The sequence below is a fragment of the Myxocyprinus asiaticus genome, chromosome 16 (assembly GCF_019703515.2).
Source record: "Myxocyprinus asiaticus isolate MX2 ecotype Aquarium Trade chromosome 16, UBuf_Myxa_2, whole genome shotgun sequence".
In the NCBI taxonomy this organism is placed as follows: Eukaryota; Metazoa; Chordata; class Actinopteri; order Cypriniformes; family Catostomidae; genus Myxocyprinus; species Myxocyprinus asiaticus.
The window spans coordinates 45,005,791-45,028,509 of record NC_059359.1 but is presented as its reverse complement, the minus strand read 5'-3'; the positions used below and the strand labels follow the sequence as shown (position 1 = coordinate 45,028,509).

At 40.1% G+C, this 22,719-nt stretch overlaps 1 protein-coding gene across 1 annotated transcript in view; it reads right to left on the bottom strand.

Annotated features, from left to right (window-relative positions):
* The window catches only part of LOC127453868 (glutamate receptor ionotropic, kainate 3-like), a 286,044-nt gene that overhangs the window by 85,757 nt on the left and 177,568 nt on the right, over positions 1–22,719 (bottom strand). Inside the window, exon 10 of the mRNA XM_051720608.1 lies at positions 3,886–4,089. Coding sequence (XP_051576568.1) covers positions 3,886–4,089 — 204 coding nt within the window. The remainder of the gene's footprint in view (positions 1–3,885; positions 4,090–22,719) is intronic.

Genomic DNA, 22,719 nt, shown 5'->3' with positions numbered 1-22,719 from the left:
GTTTAAACGTGTATTCGCTGTGGCAGCATTTGCCGATGTGTCTTCGTATCATGTCAATGCAATCCAGTAGTGTTCTGTCACCTTTGCAGCTAGTGTTTTTTTCTTGGTGAGTGGATGGTGTATTAGAATGAATGAATGAATGAATGCATGTTACATTTTTATAGTGCTTTTCTGACACTACACTCAAAGCGCTTAACACAGTGATCAGGGGACTCTTCTCAACCATCACCAGTGTGCAGCATCCACCTGGATGACACGACAGCAGCCATAGTGCACCAGTACACTCACCAGCTATTGGTGGAGAGGAGAGAATAGAGTTATTGAGACAATTAATGGATGGGGATTATTTGGAGGCCATGATTGATAAGGGCCAATGGGGGGCATTTGGCCAGGACATAGGGGTTATACCCCTACTCTTTTTGAGAAGTGTCCTGGGATTTTTAACACAGACCACACAAAGTCAGGGCCTAGATTTAACATCTCATCCGAAGAACAGTGCCTTTTTACAGTATAGTGTCCCCATAACTATACTGGGACATTAGGACCCACACAGACCACAGGGTGAGCACCCCCTGCTGGCCTCCCTAATACCTCTTCCAGCTGCAAACTTAGTTTTCCCCAGGAGATCTCCCATCCAGGTACTGACCATGCTCAACCCTACTTAGCTTCAGTGGGCAACCAGTCTTGAGCTACAGGATGATATGGCTGCTGGTTAGAGCAAGCAATGTGTTCAGTTAATTACATTAATGTGTCATCTTGACATTTTGTTTAGACATCAACAGAGTATGTGAGAGGAATGAAAGTGGAATTACATGATTTTGCTTGTATTGAGTTTTTTTTCTTTTTAATTGGTGCAATTGTGTTGTCTCTTACTCCATGATCACTCCAGTATTGCTCCGACACTAGCATATATACACATACAGAGATCTGAGGTAGCCTATGGCCATTTATGAACATGAAAAATTATAGTTTATAAAGAGTAAGAGCCATATATGTACATATTTAAAATATTACATACACTCACTGAGCACTTTATTAGGAACACCTACACACCTACTTATTCATGTGATTATCTAAACAACCAATCGTGTGGCAGCAGTACAGTGCATAGAATCATTCAGATGTGGGTCAGGAGCATCAGTTAATTTTCACATCAACAATCAGAATGGGGAAAAAATGTGATCTCAGTGTTTTTGACTGTGACATGATTGTTGGTGCCAGACGGGCTGGTTTGAGTATGTCTATAACTACTGATCTCTTGTGATTTTCATACACAACAGTCTCTAGTCTGGTGCCAAAAAAAAAAAAACAATATCCAGTGAGCAGCAATTCTGCAAATGGAAATGCTTTGTTGATGAGAGAGGTCAACAGAAAATGGCCAGAATGGTTCGAGCTGACCGAAAGGCTATGGTAACTCAGATAACTACTTTGCAGTTATGGGCAGTAGCTTTGCAATAGCTTAACTAAATTTTTGAGTAGCGAGACGGTAGCTTCGCTAGTTTTAAAATCAAGTCGCTTTTCAATAGTGAAGCTATATTTTTGACAAGGTAGCGGCATAGTGTTGATAATAGCTACACTGCTACATTATGCCTTGTACCCCGTGTTTACTAATGCCAGTTTTGAATCAGAACTAAAGATGTTTGATCACAAATGAATCTCTCATTTGAGTTGGTTCTTTACAATGAATTGGTCACATGTGATAGGAAAGCGGTCTGAATTGGTTCGCTATTCAATCTAAATGACTCAGAAAGCTTGCACTCACACTGCTGAATCATTTGGCATGCGCTCTCACTTGCCAACAAGCTCATGGAATATTTTATAACATGGAAAATAAAGATAACGCTGGTTGCAGTGGATCTACAATCAATGGAAACCAAACCTGTAAATGTGTCCTATCATTTGCCAGTGATGAAGAAAGTCTTTATTAAGTTCAATACGTGTGCAGCATGTAAATTACTTCTGCAGTTAAAGAAATTTTCCAAGCAAAAGAGTATCAAAACACTTATTAGCTTACATGAAAACACTTAAAAAGTACAATGACATTACCATGTTTTTTGGACATGTACCATTACCTGGACGCACCATGTAAATACAATAGTATATGAATATGGTAATCATATATAAAATTACCATAGTAGTAACATGGTATGCTTTGAAGTACTTTGAAGCACCATGCAACTACAGAATGGTGCATAAATAGTTGTATATCAAAGTACCATGGTATTACCATCTGATACCATCAGAAATCACATTGTTATTGTCCAGATGTTCTCACACACACACAACGAATTTGGCAAAGTATTTCATCTTATCAAAAGATACAGTACATACATAAATACAACAGCTAGACACAGAATTACAGGATAAGATGAATAGTATTCTGTATGTTTTTTATACAGAAATGTGCCAATTAAATTAGGTTTAAATGGGTATGGGTTTGTAGAGGTAGTGGTATAAATATGAAAACTAAAATGTAAAAATAATGATGTTATATGTTGAACACATGAGTTTGTATAGGTAACATGTCTAAATATGAATTTACCTAATGCACCTACTGTATACTTGTATACCATATTGCACTAAACTGTAATATACTGTACCATGGCTTTGATAAACATCATGTGAATAAGTCTTTTAAATGCTTTGTCTATGACAGTATGCTCTGTGCAACTGCGGTTGAAAAAAATGAAATAGCTTAAATGTAGCCAGCTACTTTTGGCGTGTAGCTTGTAGTGTAACTTGCTACTTTTCCCGAAGTGTAGCTTTTAGCTTGGCTTAACAAATGTTTCTGTTGAGTTGTTGGTAGCTTAGCTAGCTAAATTTTTTTAGTAGCTTGCCCAACACTGCCACTCTGTACAACTGTAATCAGCAGAATAGCATCTCAGAATGCACAATATGTTGAACCTTAAACCTTGAGCCGGATGGGCTTCAATAGCAGAATACCACGGCGTGCACTTTATTAGGACTGTAGTGTTCCTAATAAAGTGCTCAGTGTAAATAAATGAATTGGAAACAGTGGTGAAGAGCAGTATTTAACTAAATATTCAGCAACAAATAAGAAGTGAAATAATGCGTAGGGTAATCTGCCTGAAACTCAAATAAATAGTCCTTTAATACAATCATGTACAACCGATTCACTAAAATGACTCAAACTTCCCAATGCTTCATATGAGAGCAAGAGGACAGTTTAGGAGAGCTTCATATACATGATTCATCCAAACGAACCGATTCACTAAAATGAATTGGACTTTATAAAGATTCATATGAGAAAGCGGTTTAGGAAAGCACGTCTTCTTTTTGAATAGTGTGCACATAAATAAGTGCTCATATGGGTGAACGCATCAGGAAAATGTTCAAATTTCGGGACAATTTGCGAATGGAAATTTATTTTTCCAGGAGAACCAGCTAAAAACCGGAACGATCCCAGGAAATCCTGGATGGGTGGCAACTCGACATGAGCGCTCTTTACAGCACACACAGACATGTGCACACATTTGAGAGTTTGAAAGCAGCAGACAAAAACCGCAGGTACCAAATTGAGTCAATACTCTGTGGTACTGGTCCTCTAGAAAGAACCACAGTCACGCAGCACACAGTTTTCCATTCATCATCATTCATGAATGAAGCAAAATCATGTGGTAAAAAAACACAGGCTGTCATTATTCCAAAACATCTTGAGTCATCCATGGTTTCATTGGTTCCTCGTATTCTGTGACTTATATACTGTGATGAATAGGTTTAGATCTTTAGGTTTGTACACAGTGATGGTAAATTGTGACATATTTTTTCTTTTTTTAAAAGCCATACATGAACATAGAACCAGCATTAGTGGTTCTTGTAATTGTTATGTAACCGCTATGATGCTGCACAATTGTAAATACTCACATGTTCCATGAGCTCCTTTATCATGCCATTCCACTGGCCTTTGTCATCTTGAAAACCATATTTCCCATCTGGCACCAGGTGGATCTCATAGGAAAATCCTAGAATGCTGGCCAGCTCTTTAAGGAGGTCGATACAGAAGCCCTCAAAGCGGTCATTGCCAGCAAGTGCCTTGTCAGACTTCTTAAGCATAACATATGGCTCCTCCTGTACAAATACAAAATGTCAGATGAGAAGTAGCTTCAAATTTTCAAGTTTTTTTTTTTCTTTTTTTTTTTTTTTCATACTACTCAGTGCACATGTGCCTAATTGAGTAAAGTTGCTTAATAATTAACTAGTAAAGTTAGTTAATTGAGTAATCCCAATTGACAAATGACTGAGTGGGTAAAGGAAGTTTCATAGACAACACAGGCTTTCTGGTTGTGGCATTACAGTTTGATACATACAGCTCTTTGATGTTAATGGTGAAGCTAACTGTATTTTTCACCTTCATGTTTAAGCTTTTGTTTGTAGTATTTGTGCCACTAGTGACATCATACATAATTACAATTTGTTTAAGTGGCTCAGCATAGCAACATTGGCTCAACCAATGGCATGAGCTTTGGGCAGGATGATTTCATAATTTGCTAGGTTAGCATAAGAAACATTGATTATATACATTATTTATGCAGCCCAAAAGAGTTTTGTCCCTTCCAAGTCCAACCAGTCCCCACTCGTACTGTTCTGTCCTTGCTTTCTGAAAACCAACACATTCAATCAAAACTTTCAGTTGAACACTCAAGTTGTCACTTGCATAGTGTCCTAAAGGCTATTATTTTATCCTACCGAAGGGAGCACCTTGAAAAGGTGGCCAGTCCATCCAGGAGCACCCAGAGGAAACCTATGCCAACACGGGGGAGAACATGTAAACTCCACAAAGAAAAGCCCATGGTTGGCAAAAAGCCCATGGTGAGGCAACAGTGATAACCAGTGGGAGGATGAATGTTTGTAACACTGTTGGGGTCAAATGCTGAAGGTGGAGGGTAATCTTTGAGAAAATTTGTAATCATTTATGATAATGCTTATTCCTGTACTGTAAAGTGAAAGAAACTCCAAGCACCATTTGGGGGTTCCTCAGCTGCTACTCCGGCATATGCCTCTGGAGATCATCCAGACACCCTTACAGTTCTCTGATAACTTACAATTAGTTCCTAGAACTCTAAAGAAATATAAAGAATTGTCAATAGGTCCTTTCCCACTGGCGGTACTAAAGCCCATTTTAGGTACTTTTCCAAGGGACTAGTACTTTCCGTCGCTTTTGCACCTGAGGAATTATAGTTCCTCAAAGCTGTTTTAGGGTAAATTTTTACCTCCTTCTCCGGGGTAGGTACTTTTGGTGCGTATATGGACTGTGGCAGATTGTGTGAGGTGCTGCAGCCTGTGATTGGTCATAAACCTATGACACACCACTATCTTTGAGAATCTCAAGGAGTCCGCAGCCACCATTAGTAAACTAACTTTGAGCTGCTAGTCTGCTACTCAGAGGACTGCACTAATTTTACCATTCCCTTCTGAAATTACACATAACAAACAAACTATACAAAAAGTATAGCTTAGAAGAAACTACACACCTTGTATGTGTGTGTTTGTGTGACTTCATCAGGAGACACACTTTGAGTTATCACATCTGTACTGTTTGTACTGTGTGACTGTATAGAAAATAAAGTGATTTCTGATTACTTCATATAATCTTTCTTGGTATGATGAATATAAATAATCAGATGTTTATTGAGAGTGGGTAACTCTATTATGCACTAAACCATCATGAAATCTAGTTAACATGAGGGAAATATGTAAACTAATTTTACCTATTACTGTGTGATTAACTTGCATCAAGACATTTTTAGTAAATGAGTATTTCAGTACAGTATTTTATGTTGAGTCATAAGAGCCTTTATTGAACAAATAGGTTTATAGTGCATTTTCAACATGTTCATGGTTAAAGAGTGCTGTCGCTGCCTTGTCCCTCTCTCACTCTGGCTGCAGGGACAATTTATGTGAGCCTTACGCGCCCAGTTTAAACTGTAACCTGAAGACACAGGCTGCGTCAGAAAACTCAAAAATGCCTTCGGAGGCTGTATATGGATGGATAAAGATAGGATGAAATAAGGTGCTTTTTAAACTGTTCAGAGAGTTTCATTCATCACAAAACTCTGTAGTTTAAACCATTAACTGAACAGCTGCCTGTATTTCCAATGCAGCCAAAGCTCGTATAAAACAGCCCTAACAAAATTGTAGCTCCAATCCCTCCATCGGTGTTGTTGATTTTGTTGTTGTTGCCACTGCTATTGAATCGGGCGTGCAAATAATATCACAAAAAATGGTCGGTACTAGATGACATCAATACGAGTGTTACTTCTGTGAGTCGGAATGCAAAAGAGGAAAAGTCTCAACAGTTGTTCCAACCCTCAAAAAGTTCTCATCTAGAAAGTAACTAAGGGAAAAGTACTAGGACTGAACGTGGGAAAGGGCCTAATGGTTCCTTCAGTGTGCCCATCAAAAGGGAAAGGCTTTAAGGCACTTTAAATATATTTTGTAGTTTCTTGAGTACATACATAGGATATCTGAGGCTCCTTTAAAGGGTTTCTGAAGGATCTCCACAGTGTGGCAGCTGAGGAACCCCAAATGGTGCCTTGAGTATCTCTTAAATTTTTAATTTTTAATTTTTTAAATTTTACAGTGCATTATGTGATTTTGTGGAAAGGAAAATGATGCCCTTTGCTCTAAGATGTGTCATGGAGTTACCAAACAGCAACCATTCTGGCAGAACATCTAGAGAAAAGGGAGAATCCAAGACCACTTCTGATGGATGCAGAGGTCGGTAACTTCTGACAATGATGTGAAGTGTTGTACCACACCGTTGAGACCACCTAGCCCTACCATACCTCTACATATGATTGAAGAGCTCCACAAGACCACTGAAATGGACCTGGTGGCACCACTGCATTAACCAGCCAGACTTTATCCTTTTAATGGCTTTCAATACCACCTAAAACTCATGTTGAATTAAATGCTGAATTAAAGTGGGTGCAATTGGAGTCTCACAGTGATTCACTTACTTTAACATCTAAGAGTTACCAAAGACAGCTAAAGGCTTTTCTTCTATTGAATAACTCTTCAGACACCAGCCTTGAGAGCATTCCCATTGGAAAAATATAAGCAAAAGACATAAATGACTGGGTAATGTTGCTGATCCATCAAAGTATGCTGGATGCTCAATATGTCCAGCAACACACCTATGACAAAGCTGCTCAGCAGCATGATTTCAAAATCGAGGGGCAATTTTTTGGCTTCTTGGTTGTGTCCATACAGTTGATAAAAGGTTGGGACCACTGACATATCAAATCCACCAACCAGACTGAAAGAAAGCAGGATTGAAAGTGTATTTAAGCGGAATCAACAATTTCCCAAGAAGACATCCACTTGGATGAAAAAGTTTCCTCACCAAAAAATGTATAGGAACACATTTTGTGATGTCTTCACTGTGACACCTGGTCAAACCCAAGCGAGACACCACACATTTCATTCTTTATTAAGAATGGTTCTGTGTAAAATATTGCAGGGTTATTAAGTAGAAATTAATGGATCATTCAATCATTGAAGAATCAGTGAGCTTTTCTTCCAGCCTCTTTGTCTCAGTTCCTATACCAGAAAACATTCTCAGATTCTCACATTTCCAAAGACCTAATAATGTCTTGTTATTCAAAAGCAACCCAGTAGTGGGTGAGCTCCTAGAGTGATTAAGTAAGGCGTTACTTATTTCCACATTTGACAAAATCAAAGGTAATTGGAGGAATGTCATTAAAACTAAGTTTAGACATTCTTTCAAAAGGTGATTTTATATACAGTATTTGATGTCCTATTGGCCATAGTCTAGCATTGGCCAAATTGATTTTGCAGGCAGATAAAGATGTTTTGATGAAGCAATTATGTGAACATCAGAACAGAAGAATCAGCAGATATGTACAGTAGTTATTTCAGGATTGCTCGATTTATTGTGTACAGTGTTTCTGATCAACCTCCTAGTCAAAGTGACCCTCACTATCCATGTGTATCATCAAACATACTGTGACACCCTTCTAGCCCTGACAGCATTTTCCACTTTAGCCAGGAAATGACATGTTCCAAGTCAGAGAGAAGATGCAAAGGATTCTGTTGCCAGAGAACAGAACTAATGCTAGCCATGAGTGTTCATCCTTGAACTAAATTTGGAAATCAGTTTCATTGCAGTTTTCTATCTTTCCAGAATCTTTAATAATAACAGATGCTATAAAGTGCTTCCATTTGCATGGTTTTCTCTTCAGAGAGTTGCTGTGTATTCACTGCTGACAAACATATTAATTTAAAATACATAAAGCATATTAAGTTTGCAACATTCAACCATACTGTACATGGAGAGCTTTCATTATCTCTGTGGCCAGCTTTCCTTACATTTCACACAGCACAGTTTTTGACCAATGTTTCAGGTGGGATCTGTAAGGAGATTTATATATTGAACAGGGATTCTTTAGGGTATTCCACAGTGTAAAATATGCATATGATGTATCGTATAAATATAGAGTTATGATGTTATTCTGTTATTAGTAATTTCATGTTCTCACACCTTTTTATTAGAAGGGCTGTGATTGGCTCTTAGTTGCCAGGAGAAGAAAAAAACCTTAGGGGTTAAGGGGAAGGGTTTCAAGAAAAAAGATTGGAAAGGGCTGGATTGATTTTATAGAAGATTTATTTATAGATTGCTTTATTTTTCACAATTTTGATTGATCTCATCATGAGGTTCTCATCTCATGGTGGCTCGGTTTCTTTTTGTTTGTTGTTGATGAAAGAAGTGTCAATGTCATCCTTGAATTCATACATTGTGATATAATTAGGTATTTATTGGGTCTTTAATTAGGTAAACTCATTAGGTACTTTTAAACTCGTTTTTTAGGTAGGATTTAATTGACAGTTTGATCTGTGTTCTCAAAAATAGAATATTGTTTTATAAAACAAAACAAAACAAAAAACTGTTGTAACAGGTTATCCCAATTGTATTAGGGAAAGCTGTAACATGTTTTATATGTTGCAATTTTATCCAATTTGTTCATATTTCTGTATAACCTTTTTAATTGGGCAGTCTCATTAATTGTTATGTGTTTTATAATTGTCTTACTGTTTAAATTTTGCTGAAAAATATTAACTAGCCTATAATACATAATAAATACAGATTTTTTGTGAAAGATTACTTTTTTTAGGTAGTATTTTATATATAAAAAATGAACAGCAGGTTTTCATTAGGACAATATACCCCATATATTGTGACAACATGCTATGTGTTCAATGAACCATATCCTTTTTTATGTATTTTATTTATATATTATTAATATTAATATCATATTTTTCTGGGTGTTAAAAGTGGAAAATAATTTAAGGGCTTTATTTTCGTGAGTGCGCAAAGCACAGCGCTATGCGCTAAGACCGTGCATAATGTCTTATCTCATTTTCGGAAGAGTGCTAATTCTAAGTGCAATTTTTGTGCCAACGCAAGCACAAGTGGGCGTGATATACAGTACATACATAGATGCCTTATTAACGGCTGTTCCTATGGGCTGCTATATATAAGCCATCCGCCATATTAGAAAGGTCAAAGTCCATACATACACATAAAAGCAGTTGACCCTGCACCTGCAACAGTCTTTGGTAGTTGATTTTCACAAGATTTAGTTTGTCATTAATGTTAAACAATTCTAAATATTGTAAATAAAAAAATGACTTTAAACAGATATTAAACGCTTAAAGCTCTTATAAATATTATTAATTATCAGAGAAGCCAACAGCCTGATTGCTTAAGCTTCACATTCTCATCTGTGAAAGATTATGCCATTTTGTCTGGAATTAATATCTCTGTGGTTCTTACTGCCATAGTTAGTACAATGTTGTGGCATTTTCAGTGAAAAGCATTATTGTGGCTGGTGTGAGTTCTAAGCTGCCAAAATGTTGAACGTTTCAAGATGGTGGACGCTTTGACATGTCCGGTGCGGTCAAATGGGGTGTCAATGTATATATATCTATGTGCGTGAGTGCAAGTGTTTGCGCTAACTTTGGGTGTAGGCACGTAAAGTGTGTGTGTATTGTATGGTAATGAAGTGGCGCAAAGCGCAATTTGCGATTTTCCTGAGAAATAGGTCATTGCGCTAAGAGGTTTCCAAAGCAGGTCTTATCTCAGCTCAAAGTCCAAAGTCAGTTCCTGCATTTGTAGTTTGGAAACTCCACCAGGAGATGATAATAAAGTTAATGTCCAAACTCTGAAAATATAGTGGAAAATCTAATTATGTTCCTGACAAAAGCTGTGTTATGAAACATGAATGTATTAGATTTGTGTTAAACTATCTATAGGTCATGTTTTGTTCAGTTATTATTATTGTAATGTTTATATTTACAATTGTATTTATGATCTTATTTGTATTGGTATTTTTCCACCATTTGTCGTAGAGTGGATTTTAAATCACTGCAAAAGGGGACGGTGGAAGAAGTTGGACAAAAATTAAATGTTTGGATTTGCTATGATTTTTTAACCACTTCATTATTTTGATTATATTTTTGTTCCGTTTGAAGTGTAAATTCAATTTTGAAATATTTTTGGCTGAATTTTTTTGTGTTTAAATAAATGAATGACATTTTTCAAAATTAAATTCGACCGGTAGAAGTGAAGTGCGTGCTGATACAATCACTGTTATTACTAGCCATGATTTGTGTCAGTAGATGAAAACGATTAATGATGTTTACATTCTCTATTATTTAACAAAGCTTACAAATCCTGACGAGAACCACATTTTCCATGCGTATAAAAGGAGCATGTCACTGTCAAAGAAAAATGCCTGACATTCAACATGGATGCAGTTAATGCTTAAAAGAGGTATATCCATATTTCTGTTTTAAATAAATATAATTGATTGCATATAGTCCATTTTTACACTTCCAAGTTCTTATGAATGTGTGTCTTTGTTTAAATCATTGGTGCTTGAGGGAATGGACTATATAGTAGGATGCAGATACTGCAATTACCAGAGAAGAACCTCAGAGTTAAATTGCACTTGACCCAGTCCATTTATCGCTTTGCGCGCATAGTTTTGCGAGACCCACTTGCGCCTAGACTTAGCACACGCTCACACGAAAATTCCAAAACTTGACCATGCCCACTGACTTTTGCACTTATGACTTAAAGTATAGCGCTATTCTTAGCAGTAGCGCTCTTAAAATAGGCCCCTAAGACTTTAATGTGTGTGCTTATACAGAAACTCACTTTCAAAAATAAACTATATAAGGCATGTGGAGTACAACATGTTAAAACTAGCCCTGGTCATCCCATAAATGAAATCAAAGAAAATTTTAAGTTACATTAATGCAAAATAAATTGTCATGTGCTTGTAAGAAATAATTATGTGCTTGGATGCACAACCATGACACTCATGAGGTGGATATTTTAGGGCCCTATAATTTCCACGTTGCGGAAAACACAGACAGAATCGTGGAATCCAGTCATAAAACCTGAATTAACTATAAAGCACGGAATGTCACAAAATTTTACTTATTTGGGATATGAATGTAAAATGAATGTATAAATGCACAATTAATTAAATTAAAATAATAATATGTCCTAATGTGATGATTGAAACATAAAAGGCTGAGATTTAATATACAGTTTGCATGAGCTTCACTTCAACAGTAAGTGAATGTGTGTGAAGCCACTGCTTAAACACTAACCGCATCATTAACAATCACGTGCATTCTGTGTGTGTATAAATGACGAAGAGAAGATCATTTTATTCACTGTGATATGCAACACATGCATACTACATATTTATATAATTAAATCATAGCCTTTAGCTATTTAATAAGCACATTAGCCCATATAGAAAACGGCTTTTCCGGAGGTGAGAAGTGAAGTCGTCGACAGTGTTGGGTATGTTACTCTAAAAAAGTTATTAATTACTAACTACTAATTACATCTTATACAGTGTAATTAGATTACTGTACTAATTACTCTGTCTGAAAAGTAATTTAATTACTTATTATTAATTACTTTCTAAAACCCATATCAGCCTCGACCAGATGAACAAGGATAGACATGAAACTGTTCTTTTAATTCTTTCAAATAAAACAGATCAAAACAAATAAATTATTCTTCAACTGGTCAAAAAATTTAAGGGGGCAGCAATAAATTAGAAAACATACATTTTAACATTAGATGTTAAATTTCGATTTTAAATTCACCATTGTTTCATATAGAATTGTTCTGTAGTCTATACAGTATTTAATTCAATTACATTAGAACTAACTGTAATTAAATTACTGAAAAAATGAAGAGTAATCCCTTACTTTACTTTTTTCAAGGAAAAGTCATTTAATTACTTAGTAATGCATTACACCCAACACTGGTCATCGAAAACATCTGGTTTTGCGGTAAAATGTCAAAATAAAAGCCCCATTTAACTAAACGCGTGAAATTGGAAAAATGCGACAGAAATATATTACTTCTGTATAGCAAAATGTAATATTCAGTGTAGTAGTAGTAGTGGGAATAATTATAATAATAATTACATTATATTTAAGCAATGTCTCACAAGCAAGTGTTTCATCACTGCTTTCATTAATACCGTGATGCTCCACAGTGCAGCACTGTATTTGACAAAATAATAGTAATAATAATAATAATAATAATCTAATTTTGGGTTTTGGATTGTGCTGTGAGGATCAGTATAGAAACTCTTCATTTGATAAAAATAATGCAATGGTATGTTAAAAAGTAATTGTTCTGTTCATTTGATTAAACTTCCATGAAATTATTTGATTTTTATGATAAAATGTAATTAAAATTTTAAACCCGGAATTCAGAGAGAATAAAACGGAAAACACAGAATTTGGGAAAAAAATTAAATGCAATTTGGAAATAAAATAAAACAGATTTCACTGGGCTCTAATATTTATATGATTTTTTTTGTCTTTACCATTCTACTTCTCTTTAAATATTCTATATTTGCATAAAATGTCAATGATAATACTAAAATACAACTCTTCTGATGGGTGTAAACATGCATGCTAAATCAATCTATGAGTCGATAGAATCTTCATTAGTGCATGTAGAATAGAACTGAAAGCAAAACTTTTCATTAGTTGTCCAATTACCTTGATCAAAAAGTTTGTTGCAAAAATCCCTTCTCTAACAGTTGTTACCATCTGTTCCACTCTGTAAAATTCCCAAAGGTTTGCATGCAAAAGTACCTTCTCTCTTGTTTGCATGAATATCCATAGAAGGAAGTAAACAGTTGCCGACAGTAGCCAGTGCAGTGAAGGATGACTCTGAAGAAAATTAATTAATAATAGGCAGGAATGTGCTAATTAATGTCTTAATCATTTAAAGAGTGCCAAATAGCAGCCAAAAAGTTTCAGGTATCTTATTTGTGAGCTGATGCAATAATATGATAATGCACTCTTACCGGGTACCACAACATTACATTTGGAGTGAAGGCAAAGGCTTTGGATATCTCCGGACTTGTTTGGTAGAGGAATTGATTGCTGGAGGAATAAGTTGCTGTCAGTGAACCTCTAGGATATTAGAATACCATAATTTCTGTCAGTCATAATTCTTATGACTTATGGCTGGGTTAGAATTCATTACAGAGTTACTCACTTCACATTCAATATACTAGTTTAAAGAGATTTACTTCTCTCATGTGTTCCAAACCTGTATGTCTAGGACAAAAAATTACCAGGACACTTTTTGTATTCCACAAAAGACAGAAAGTCATACGTGTTTAGAATGACATGAGGGCCAGTAAATTATGATGGAATTTAAATTTCTAGGTAAAAAATAAAATAAAAAAAATAAAAATAAAAACACAAAACTTAAATACTTTGTTACTTTCTTAAGCCGACAAAGTGCAAGTCCACTGGTTGATGCTAGAAAAGCTCTGATTATATCCTATCAAGACCTTCACTCATAATTATAGCCTTGCAGTTCAATCCACATTTAATGACAGTGTTTCTTCCTGTGATAACTCATATGCCTGTCCAAAATAAGTCCACGGAGTGTGTTGTCAATGCAACAAAATCCCCAAACTTTCTTGCGACATGCATAAATGCAGCGCTGATGGAGGCAACTGTAAGAATGCAGTGTTGAATGGGACACACATTTATTTTAAGACATGTAATTTGTGCTGTTATTTGGCAAATGACATTGGGTAAAGTAAGATTGCACACAGCATGCATCTCCCTAACAATAATAATTTAAGACCATGTGTCCATAGTAAATCTCTAAAAACGTAAGGGATTTTAATAGAGTACAACATTCTGGTTCCGGAAGTAAAATATCATTCATTTTCTCTATAGGCAAATTTATTTTTAAATATAACATATAAACCTACAGACCTACTGTGAGCTCTGAGGTTGTTAATCAATGGTATATGATTCTTCAGAAGCCACCAGTAAGCATTACTGCAACTTAATTTTTTTAAAATTGTGCTTTTTAGCAGAATCTCTGGTAAAGAACTACACTAATATATTGTTTCTATTCTTATAATTGTAAAGTTGGGTTCTTAGAAAGGAAGAGAGGAGATGCAGGAGTGGATACTTTAAGTCTTTTAATGAACGCTGGAGTGGAACAAACAGTAAAGCTTAACAATAGTAATTGCTAGAGTGGAACAAACTATAAAGCCAAACATCACTAACTAACAACACAATGTAACACTTCAAGGACTGACCAATGACTGAACAAACTAGAGGGTATTTAAACACAAGGAGCTAAATGAGGGAACGGAATACAGGTGTGGATGATGAAGAACAGATGGAAGTGATGAGGGCAGTGAAACATGGGAGTGTTGATGCTCAGTAGCCACACTTGCTTTTTTGATAGTGCTTGAATATTCTTCTTTTTATTATTATTATTATTATTATTATTATTATTATTATTATCATACAACTTATACAACCATTACTATACAATGTGTTAATATTAAATGATTGGTTTTAGTAGTATTATTGCTACTACTTTGAATATTATTATTTTTTATACAGTAGCAATATTTTTCTGTCGTAATGTCTTTAATTTAAATGGCATCCATTTAAATGGAGTTTTTATTTTGGGAGACTTTTATTTTAAAGGACCTTGTGTTCTTATGGTTTTTGACAGTTGTTTTAAACAAGCTCCTCATTTCAAATGAAATAATGAAATACTCGCAAGTTGAAATCTCAGAGCTGTACAGAAGAAGTTTACAGCCACTCATCCTGTAAAAACAAACGCTATGAGGATCACATGCAATCTCTCTGTGTGTGTGGGTATGTGTGTGTGTGTGTGTGGAGTAGATGACAGAGAGCACAGCGGCACCTCTCGTCCATTCTAAAGCATGCAGTGCACGCAGGCTGTATATTATTTAATTAAATGACATCCTTTTGCTGTTTCGTGATCACACTTTGCCATTTCGAGATTTGAATTTGATTAATGGACCCTTTTCACACTTCCACGATCACGAAGCAGAAATCATCATAGTTGGGTATAAACTACGGTGGCGATTGGGAAGAACAGTAATAACCAGTGCCACTACACTGTATTTCTATTTACGCACATTCTAAAAAAAAATGTCCGGATGTGTCTTTCCATGAATTTCCAAAAGTTGCTGAACATTGTATGAGTTTGGTGGGTTCAGGCAGTTAAATGTGAAGGAGATAACTTTGTTATTAAACGAGGAAGCACTTTCGTCTGTGGACATTATTTTCAAGATGTGGACTTACAGCAGTCACTCAAATGTGGAATTGTGAAATGCTTTGAAAACGTCATGGTTACTTGTGTAACCTCCATTCCCTGATGGAGGGAACGAGACGTTGTGTCGATGTAGTGACACTAGGGGTCACTCTTGGGAGCCCAAGACACCTCAGGTCTTTGATAAGAGGCCAATGGTCTAGTCGGGGGGTGTCCCTGCCAAGGGGAAGACACCGCGGAGACCACACCTCGCCCAAAGAGAGGGGGGGATATTTAAGTGGAAGAATACGTCACATGGTCTTTCCAACCATGTGGAGAGTCTTCAAGGTAGATCCTACCCAATGGGGGAGGAGTTACTACAAACATGGAGACTGGGGCAGAGGGGCTCTGCCCAAGGAAGACGCAGTTTGCCAACAGGGAAATGAATTAGCGGAAGATATACATCGCATGGGGTTACTTTAAAGGGAACCGCCACATGCGGAGCACCTATCCCAGAACAGGACTCTTAGTTAGCATGTGTACTGGGCCGGCAGCGAATCTCTCCGAAAATTCGACTGCCACAGGGCTCGGAGGAACTCAACCAGGGAACAAACTTGTGAACACTGAGAATTAATGGCGCATGTCTTCAGCTCAAAAGAGGGTGGAAGGCGCTATGTGCAAGCAATACACCCAGCCGGCTATCCCGGGCTTATACGCTTGTGTTGCGTGCCACTACCTGGGACGAAACCGGTTCCACACGGAGGTTGTAGAACCTTGCAAAGGTGTTGGGTGTTGCCCAGCCCGCTGCTCTGCAAATGTCTGTTAGAGAAGCACCCCTGGCCAGGGCCCAGGAAGCCACTACACCCCTGGTAGAATGGGCTCATAGCCCTACTGAGGGCGGCATGTCCTGGGCGTGATATGCCATAGTTATGGCGTCAATGAGCCAGTGGGCGATCCTCTGCTTGGAGACAGTGCTTCCTTTCCGCTGTGCACCAAAGCAGACAAAGTGCTGCTCAGAGATTCTAAAGCTCTGTGTGCGATCCAAATAGATGCGTAAAGCGCGCACCGGACACAGCAACGACGGGGCTGGGTCTGCCTCCTCCTGGGGCAGCGCTTGCAGGTTCACCACCTGGTCCCTAAAAGGGGTGGTGGGAACCTTGGGCACATAGCCCAGTCAGGGTCTCAGGATCATGTGAGAGTAACCCAGACTGAACTCCAGGCACGTTTCGCTGACAGAGAACTCTTGCAGATCTCCTACCTTCTTGATGGAAGTGAGTGCAGTCAGGAGGGCAGTCTGCAAGGAGAGTACCTTAAGCTCGGCTGACTGCAAAGGCTCAAAGGGGGCTCTCTGTAGACCCTGAAGAACTACAGAGAGGTCCCATGAGGGAATGAGGCGCGGTCTGGAGGGATTCAGCCTCCTGGCGCCTCTTAGGAACCTGATGATCAGGTCGTGCTTCCCTAAGGACTTACCATCGACTGCGTCGTGGTGTGCTGCTATGGCGGCAGCGTACACCTTCAAGGTGGAAGGGGACAGCCTCCCTTCCAACCTCTCCTGCAGGAAGGAAAGCACTGATCCGACTGCGCATCTCTGGGGGTCATCCCGTCGGGAAAACACCACTTAGCGAACAGACGCCACTTAAAAGGCATACAGGCGCCTCGTAGAGGGGGTCTTAGCCTGAGTGATTGTGTCTACCACCGCAGCATGTCTATGCTGAGGGGAGCCTCGGTGAGGTCATACCAGAGCGGGCAGTGGAAGGATTCTTGGGAGGCGAACAGACCCACCTGTGCCCGTCCGAATCGACTCCAAATCAGCTGGACCACCTTAGGGTGGAGTCTCCACTCTCCCCTGAGGGTAACCTGCCATGACAGAGTGTCCGCTGTAGTGTTGAGGTTGCCCGGGATGTGAGTGGCTCGCAGCGACTTGAAGTGCTGCTGACGAGGAGACGGCAGGCGAGTTGTGACATACAACGAGAGCGCAGACTGCCTTGGCGGTTGACATGTGCTACTGTTGCCATGTTGTCTGTCTGAACTAACGCGTGCTTGCCCTGGATCAACAGCAGAACCTCCGCAGGGCAAGCAGAATTGCCAACAACTCGAGGCAGTTGATGTGCCAATGCAGATGCGGACCCATCCAGGGGCCAGTGGCTGCGTGCCGGTAGAAAACAGCGCCCCAGCCCATTTTAGAGGCGTCTGTCGTGACTGGAGACCAGTTCTAGAGGAACACCCGCCTATAGAAATGAGAGGTCGGTCCAAGGGCTGAAAAGACTGTGACAGACCGGCGTGATGACCATGCAATGTGTCCCATGGCGCCATGCCCATCTCGGGACTCGAGTCTGGAGCCAATGCTGAAGCGGCCTCATATGCATCAACCCGAGTGGGGTGGCCACCGCCGAGGATGCCATATGCCCCAAAAGTTTCAGTGGAACCGCTGTTCCCCTTTTGACCGCCTTCAAACAGGCCAGCACTGACTGGACGTGCTCGTTCGTAAGGCGCGCCGTCAAGGAGACTGAGTCCAACTCCAAACCGATAAAAGAGATACTCTGAACCGGGAGGAGCTTGCTCTTTTCCCAGTTGACCCGAAGCCCTTGTCGGCTGAGTTGTGAGAGCACCAGGTCCCTGTGTGTGCACAACATGTCTCGAGAGTGAGCTAAGAATAGCCAGTCATCGAGATAGTTGAGAATACGAATGCCCACCTCCCTTAACGGGGCAAGGGCAGCCTCTGTGACCATCGTGAAGATGCGAGGAGACAGGGACAGGCTGAAAGGGAGGACTTTGTACTGATACGCCTGACCCTCGAATGCAAACCACAGGAAGGGTCTGTGTCGAGGAAGAATTGAGACGTGGAAGTACACATCCTTCAGGTCTACCACCACGAGCCAATCTTTACGCCGGACACTCACCAGAATGCGTTTTTGTGTCAGCATCTTGAACGGGAGTCTGTGTAAGGCCTTGTTCAGTACTCACAGGTCCAAGATTGGCCGCAACCCACCGCCTTTTTTCGGTATGATGAAGTAGAGTCTGTAAAACCCCTTCTTCATCTCGACTGGAGGGACAGATTCTATCGCGCCCTTCTGTAGGAGGGTAGCGATCTCCGCGTGTAAGTTAGAAACGTTTTCGCTCTTGACCAAGGTGAAATGAATACCGCTGAACCTGGGCGGGTGCCTGGCGAACTGAATCGCGTAGCCGAGTCAGACGGTCCGGATCAGCCATCACAACGGATTGGAAAGTGCAAGCCATGCGTCCAAGTTCCGCGCAAGGGGGACCAAGGGGACAACATCGTCAGATGTACCGGCAGGTGGGGCCTCGCGGCAGGGCGGAGCTCGAGGTGCCACACCACGTCGTGGCCGTGCTGAGTCTAGGGACATCGAAGCACTTACCTGGCTCCTTGTGACCACCCCCGGAACAGCCTGGGATGGGGGAGGAAGAGGCCTGTCCTCGTAACCCGTGGAGACTGTCACATCGGGGGCAGCTGTGCGCCACAGCTGGGCACTCAGGGGCGGAAAGACCACCGGTGGAGCGCCAATCCTGCAAGAAAAAACCCGTGGACGGTAGTCGTGATGACGACCGTGCACACTGGGTATGTGACCCAGGGAGGAAGGAAGCCGTTCTTTTGCTGAACTGTTGGGTACCACAGCCACTTGTGCATGCGGTGAAATCAAGCAAAAAGGCAACAAAAGATTTTTCCGCCCGGCGATCTACCGGGGGATGGAGCGGTCTTCTTACCAGCTCCAGGTGAGTGGGTTCCCTTATCCCTGGGTCGCCCGTCTTAGGGGCGCTTTGACACCCTCCGTGGGTTCTTAGGCGCCGACTGTGAGACGGGTGCCATCTGCTTCCTGCAGTTGGCTCCACGCCGGGACCGGGCCGAAGGGCCGGGCTGCAGCAGAGCCAGTGCAGTCATCGCAGGGGGACGCACTTGTCGATGAGCAGACGAGGTGAGGGATTTTGAGCCGCACCGGGGCAGGATGTGCCGGATTGCCTCCGTCTGCTGCTTCACCACCAAGAACTTCTGGGCAAAGTCCTCGACGGTGTCGCCAAATAGGCCAGCCTGGGAAATGGGGGCAGCAAGAAACCATGTCTTGTTGGCCTCACCCATCTCGACCAGGTTGAGCCAAAGGTGGCACTCCTGGACCACTAATGTGGCCATCGTCCGCCCGAGAGACCGTGCCGTGACCTTCGTCGCTCGGAGAGCGAGGTTGGTCGCCAAGCGCAGTTCCTGCATCAAATCTGGGGCAGAACTACCCTCGTGCAGTTCTTTCAACGCCTTGGCTTGGTGGACCTGCAGGAGAGCCATGGCATGCAGGGCAGAGGCGGCTTGTCCAGCAGCACTGTAGGCTTTAGCCGTCAGGGACGACGTGAGCCTACAGGGCTTGGACGGGAGCTTAGGGCTTCCGCGCCAGGTGGCGGCGCTCTGCGGGCATAGGTGCACCGCGAGCGCCTTATCCACCAGGGGAATCGGCGTATAGCCCCTGACTGCCCCGTCATCGAGGGTAGTGAGAGCACGGGAACTGCGGGCGTTCTCTGCAGTGCACCAGTGCAGAGGAGGGAGAAGCCACTGAAATGCGCCGTCAGGTCCAGCAGAGGTGATTGAACAGTAGAATTCAGCTCAATGAGCATGACCGTTTGGCTCCGAAGAGAAAATCTGAATGAGTGGTTGCATACCAGCTCCTTTTATACCCTTTGTCCAGGGGAGTGGCATGCAAATATCACTCGCCAATTTTCATTGGCCTTTTATCAAAGACCAGGGGTGTCTTGGGCTCCCAAGAGTGACCCCTAGTGTCACTACATCGACACAACATCGAGTGAGTGACAGATAGGGAACTGAGCTGTACAGTCACAGTTTCAGTGGAATGATTACACATCACAACCAACATGGGAGTGTGTGTTTGACTGGGTTGAAGCAGAACATAGGTCTCTCCACCCTTACAAAATCGAGAGTTCATTGCAAATTTGCTGTAAATTCGCTACTGAACTTTTTCACATGCAAATTAGCTTTGTGGCAAATTGTCAATTGTTGCCAAAAGGTCTACTACAGGTTCACCAATGGCGAAGAACTGCAAACTTCTGGCAAACATTTGCAGCCAATCACAAGCTCATTTGCATGTGAAAACAGTGAATGGCAAATTTGCTGCAAAATTGTGGCAAGTTTGAGGCTAGTTTGCCAGAAATCTAAATTTTTTGTAACTCCTTCACATCCTGCATTGCCCCCAATCAGGTATTAGTTTCACCAACTACTACTCACAGATTTCTTAACTGTACACCTTTTTTTTTTTTTTTTTTTTTTTTTTTGCAATTTATGGTGACATATTTGGAGATTGCTCCTTTAATAAACAATTTTGTGCATACTGATTTAACTCACAACCTCTCAACAGTTATTCATTTTTATAACTTACCTTCGTATTCGTGCAGAATACCCTCAGAAAAAACAACTTGTAGCCTTTGTTGAGTTTTGATTTAACCATTGATGAATTAATTTTGATGATGCGGTCAATGTCTCCAAACGTTAATGCTGGCAAAACTTTTAAGAACTGTGAAAACACATACACCTTGGCAGTGGCCATAGTTGCATTTACCCAACTATGACGACTTCCTCTTTGCAAATGCGGAAGTGTGACAAGGGTCCATTGTCAAATTGTCACTGATTTCAACTCAAAAATCATTCCATAAAATTTAGCAAATAGCAACATACTGTAGTATGGTACCAGAGTTAGCAACAAGATGATATCATACCATTTTAAATTGTTTGGTAAATATTTTATTATTAAGGGTATACCACACAACCCTACATTGAAGACATTAAGTACAAGTTCTTGTACCTTTGTCTTTTTTTTTTTTTTTTTTTTTAAGATTTTCAAATACTTTTTTCTTTCAAATCCTTGATGTGATTCACCTCAGAGCTGGTTGGTTTTGGTCCATGGCTTAAAACTCTTTTATGACTGATTTTATGAAATCCCAATGGGAAAAATACTGAAACAATGGGCGGGCACTGTTGCGCTCTATTGGAATGTGTCAGTGGCAATATCCAATGGGTTAACTGAATTATTTAACATGTTAACCTGCACCCTCCCAAACCCAAGAAATGGCATACCCAAACTAAAATGTTTGCAGTTCATTAACCCTGTGCAAAGCCAAGTAGTACAAGTCAAAGTAATTTTTTTTTTTTAATTTTTTTTTAAACACAGTTGAGTGCTGGAACAAGGGCTTGGTGATAGGTCAAATATACATTATTTTCTTGCAATTATCTTACTGGCAATATAAAATAAAACAACATTGTGAATATTGTGATGATTTTAATGTGCTTTTAATGTGGCCATTAAAGAAAATTATGATGGAGGGTACCTCTGATTGTGTGCAAAATTTAAAGTTTTAAGCGATTTCAGAGCAAATGTATCAATATCAATATACACTGTATACTGAATATTATCAAAAGGCTGAAAAAAAATCTAGATATTTGTGGTCCCAGCTGGTACTTTTTTCAATTTTGCTTTCTACAGAAGTCAACACAAACCAGGGGAGATGGTTGAGGCTCAAACTTAGTTTGAAACAGGGAAAGACATCTTGTGTTGTTGATTCAGCCAGGTCAATTTATTTCAAGGACCGAAACACTGCAAGGGACTGCACTACTTGGCATTTCTGTGAGAGGAAATGAGAATCTAGAGCAAGTAAGTTTCATTACTTGAAAAGCAACTTGAACACTGACCTGAAAGAAGGATCAGAAAGGAGAAAAGAGAGTGAAATGTGGAGTAAGACAGAAAGAGTGAATTTGAAAGAGAGAAAGCAAAAGACAGAGGGGTGAAGTCACTTAACAGCTGCATTCACTTTAATGTGTGGTATTTACATCGAAAGAACGCTGTACCGTATTTAAATTAATTGTCATTCTTTTAAGTGCAAACACACCTCCTTTCTAAGTAAATTGGGCTTATTAAAGATGTATCATATTTATTAGTCAGCACTATTTACCTGGCACTATTAATGTTGCACTATTACAGCTCACGGAATGCAAGCCCAATTTTAAAAGAGATATTCCCTTACGAAAATCAAGAGATCATGGCAAATTTGCCACAAACTTGCCACAAATTTGACACTGA